The sequence below is a fragment of the Quercus suber genome, unplaced genomic scaffold (assembly GCF_002906115.3).
Source record: "Quercus suber isolate HL8 unplaced genomic scaffold, Cork oak 2.0 scaffold_1034, whole genome shotgun sequence".
In the NCBI taxonomy this organism is placed as follows: domain Eukaryota; kingdom Viridiplantae; phylum Streptophyta; class Magnoliopsida; order Fagales; family Fagaceae; genus Quercus; species Quercus suber.
Genome location: NW_027070445.1, coordinates 58137 through 62807, shown reverse-complemented (window position 1 = coordinate 62807; position 4671 = coordinate 58137). Strand labels below are relative to the sequence as shown.

The 4671-nt window shown below is 28.0% G+C and overlaps 1 protein-coding gene across 2 annotated transcripts in view; it reads left to right on the top strand.

The window, feature by feature from the left end:
* The first annotated feature begins 1655 nt into the window (after positions 1–1655).
* Positions 1656–4671, top strand: part of LOC111984615 (probable peroxygenase 4) — a 5712-nt gene continuing 2696 nt past the window's right edge. The window contains exons 1-3 of one of the 2 annotated variants that reach the window (XM_024016234.2): positions 1656–1877; positions 1984–2088; positions 2187–2272. In XM_024016234.2, coding sequence (XP_023872002.2) covers positions 1838–1877; positions 1984–2088; positions 2187–2272 — 231 coding nt within the window. In that variant the 5' untranslated portion in view covers positions 1656–1837. Of the gene's footprint in view, positions 1878–1980; positions 2089–2186; positions 2273–4671 lie in introns of both variants that reach the window. The other variant, XM_024016232.2, reaches the window with a different exon arrangement.

The window sequence follows — 4671 nt, the reverse complement described above, 5'->3', positions numbered from 1 at the left end:
AAAAAAAAAAAAAAAGTTCCAGTTAGCTCAATTGGTAAAGTCTCTGATGGTTGAATAAGAGATTTGGAGTTCAATCCTCGTTTACACTAAAAATAGATTAGTATTTTAGTTTGATAATAAAGAGTTATTATCATGAGCAGATGGCATAGGTAAAAAAAAAAAAAATCAACAAAAAACATTTCTTTAATTGACTCTAATCTATTTATGGATTGTTTATTATTTGCAGGATAATTATTATTTGGTGAATTGCTTTTTGCATAATAATTATAGTTAGCTAAACTTTTCCTCCACTTATCAAAAAAAAAAAAAAAACTTTTCCTCAAAGCACGGTTGGATTTATTCAGTAAGTGACATTTCATAAATCTATTTAGTTGTATTATAATTACATGACCTATTGTATTTGTGGGTTTCAATTAACTCAATTGGTAAAATCTCTTATAATTGAATAAGAGATCTAAGGTTCAATCCCTGCCTACACAAAAAAACCGATTGGTGTATTGGTTTGATGATAAATAGTAGACATCATAGATTTAAAACTCTCTCAAAAATAATTACATGACCTACTAAATTATTTATATAATTTTTTAATTAAATATATTATATGATCAAAAGTACATGTGATTATGTAAACACTCATTTTTATCATCATGTATTACGGTAAGGGAATCTCATTCCAAGCCGATTTTGTAGAAGTAGAACACTCTGTTCATCGAGAAATTATAAGATCCACATGGTGGACAAGTGATATAGTCCACAATTCCAATAAAAAACTGCTATTTGTTTAAAATTGTTAGTTAAAAAAAAATTTTAAAATAGAAATTAATTACTGATTTAGCAATTTTAATTAAACAAGTGAAAGTTTTTTAGTAGAATAATAGGCAAATGACGTGATCCACAAGAGGACTCTATAATTTCTCCTGTACATCATAGTTTGGCGAAATGCATGTTTATATTCTTGTTCTTATTTTTTTGAGACAAATGCATGTTAGTCACTTTACAAGTTTTTTTTTTTTGGGTGACGGAATAGTCACTTTACAGGGTAAGATGGGCACATATATATATATATATATATATATTGATGGGGAGTTAGGTTCAAGTTATACTTGGTGTAACTATAAGCAATGTTACACCACCCAATATTTTTTAATTGTATTCGAATATTGATAAATCTACCGTTAGATTACATTATCTTTATATATTCTTCATGCTTGCAAAATTTCAAGGAGATCAAATATTAATAACTATGTTATCAATCAATTGTTAAAATTTAAATTTTTGTAGTTTAAAGTAACATATAAAAGATGAGTATATGGATCAAATGGTAAATAGCATCCGATTGATATAAAAATTGGTATGCATGTTAAGAACATATAGAATATGTAATTCAATAGTTGGATTTTTAAAATATTAATTCAATACTAAGTTATTGAGTGGTGTAACATTACTTAGAGTTACACCAGGTGTAACTTGAATCCAACTCATTGATAAGAGGCATTATTTTATTTGTTTATTTCTTTTGTAAATGTAACTTTAAAGAAAACATTTATTGTTATATGGTGGGTGGGGTCACAAAACACCATTGAAAAATTGATATAGGTCGCGTAGGCATATATCTGGCATATTAATTTTAAAATTCTACGACTCTCCGTTATATATAGATGTTTATCATAATGTTAAGTTATAATACCATTAATACGATAGCTTCAATTTCGTTTTCCTTCTCACCTTTCTGTTCCCACTCTCTCCTCAAACCCCTCATCAAACTTTTCCATCCAAACACATATCTTCTCTCTCTCTCTCTCTCTCTGCACAGTTTGTTATCTAGAACTTTCAAGCTATGGCTTCCTCATCTCCATCTTCAAATTATAATCAAGAAGGTATATTGAATATTTCTCTCTTTATTCCCATGTCTCTAATTGATTATATATATAGTTGATTTAAGTGTTTGACATTTTTGTGTTAAATATTTTTGGCTTGCAGTAGAAGGTGGACATATCATTCCACTTGATCAAAACATTCTGCAGAAACATGTAGCATTCTTTGATAGAAATCAAGACGGCTTAGTTTATCCTTTGGAAACTTTTCAAGGTTCAAAACCCCTCAATATCCCATTATTTCTCTTTGTATTTCCTATAATTTTTTTGTGGGGTTTACTAAAATTTTGTCACTATGTTAATTAATTACAGGTTTTCGTGCCATTGGATTTGGTGTCTTTTTCTCCGCCTTGAGTGCCTTCTTCATCAACCTCGGTCTCAGCCAAAAAACCCGTCCAGTAATACTCTCTCTCTCTCTCTCTCTCTCTCTCTCTCTCTCAGCTTTTCTTCTTTTGGAATGAATTTTCTTATTAGGAAAAAATAGAAAGAGAAAAAGTAAAACTGCTCCAAAAGATATACCTTGTTCTGTGGTGGAGAAGCTTTTTCACTTTTGTTATTTTTAATATTTTATATTTAGATTATCGAATATAATTCGCTTAAAAAAAAAAAAAAAAAAAACCCCATGGCTACCAAAAAGAAAGAGAAATAATTATGATTAAAGGAAAAGTTAATGGCTTTTCATGTGGTGCCTATGCTACTCTGGCTAGTCAACAAATTGTTCCTTCTGTTACTTCTTTTTTGACAAACTTATATATGGAAAATAGGATCATTTTTATTTTCCAACAATCACTGGGCTCAAATCTCAATTCAAATGGTCCATACAACTCTCTTCTTTCATGTGTAGCTCTCATAGTACCTGGTAGCCCGAAAATCTATATGTTTTAGGAATATTCAAATAATCTTTTTTTATATGAAGAGAAAACAAACTTGTTCATAAATTGTTAGTTTTTTTTTAGACAAATACCATTGACCAACTTATTTGACACATTAAAGAATATGAAAAAATTATAGGGATGGGAACATATTTAATGTCCTATTATTTTTTTAAAGTTTAGCTTCTGTCCAGTGTCCCGTGACATTGGATTCGCTGCAATCATGACACATGTCCATTTTCAAACACGTGTCATGATCGTAGTAGGTCCAGTGCATTGAAGGCACTGGACAGAAATAATGCCCTTTTTTTTTTTTTTATATAGACAAAATTCATAGAATGTGAGGACTTTGTTTTTGAAAAAACACATAGTCGTCACATTCTATGTAATCATATATTATACTTAAATAATTCCGAAAAAATATATATATATAGGTAGTACATATAAATTTAGATATATACCTGACCAGTTACCTTGGGCAGAGTTTGATTCCAGGAAACTAATAGAAATTTTACTATTATTGCAAGTGTCGCAAAGGTACTTGCTAACTCATTTTTTTTAATCACTTATTTAATATGAATAAAACTGCACAATATATATATCATATATATAGTAATACACACATATATATAGAAGAACTGCACAATATTTTCATAACAAAATATAGATGGCAAATTGTTAATGGTGAGGAAAAAAAAAATAATGTCACTAGTGAGATTAAATAAGAACTAGTAATAACTTGTCACTTAAGTTTTATTGTGAAAATTTTGTAAAAAATGTTGGGCAATTTATCTTTTATATAAAAACCATAATCCTAAATGCATTACAACAATAATTGAGGAACACATTATATGATTGAAAATCTAACTGTTTCTTGTCATATACTAGAGTTAGTCAAATAGAGTAGGTTGATAAATTAAGAAGAATGCTTAAAATGTCTTTGAGACTTTGACATAAAATTATCAATAAGCCTACGCCGCCCCTTTATATATAATTTTAGAGAAATTCTAGGGATAAAATGTTTTATAATTTATTTTCATAACTGCTGATTTTTTTTTTTTTATTATTTGAAAAACATAACTGTTGAAATTGCTTGTTGTAATTAGTTTTTTTTTTTTTTTTTTGGAGAGGAATTGCAGAAAATGTGATTAGTTAATAATACCAATGATGGATTTCAAGTTAAAGTTTTTTTTTCCCAATTGCTAAAAATTATGTCAAGAATTATAAAAAAAAAAAATTTGTGTTCCCAATGTTACTTTAAAATAATACGAGGAGGCCCATGTTGACCACAAGTCCACACTTGCCGGACCACAAGTCCTCCTAACCAAACAAAGTGTTAAATAGTAAATAAATACGACCAATCAGTGATTCCTGCTGCAAATTAAAATATTCAAGAGAACATAATTGAGGCAATTCACCCAATGAGAAGAAAAGCTTTCTTATATTATTGTGGTAATAAAGTTGACAGAAGTTTAAATAAAATATCATTCATTCTTAATCCTTTCTCTTGATCATTAATAATAAGTTAAACATTACTTCCTAGCAAAAATATACTCCCTGTCCCACTTTTTTTACCTTTATTCCATTTTGAGATGTCTCAAAATATTGTTATTTTTTAAAAATAAAAGTCATTAATTTACTAATGCCTATTATACTCCCTATTAATTTACTAATTAATTTTTAATAAATTTTTTTAAGAGTATTTTTGGAAACTTATAATTTTTAAAAGTAGACAAGAAATAAATGATGTTCCTTATAAAAGTTTGACTTTTAAACATACAAAAAAAAGTGGGACGGAGGGAGTATTTTTTTTAAATGTCATCTAACTAAATAACTCAACCCCTATTCTCTCTCTTTCATTTGTAAAAAAAAAAAAAAAAGAAATAAAAGTAAAAAAAATTTATTTTCAACAAGTAATCATGCAT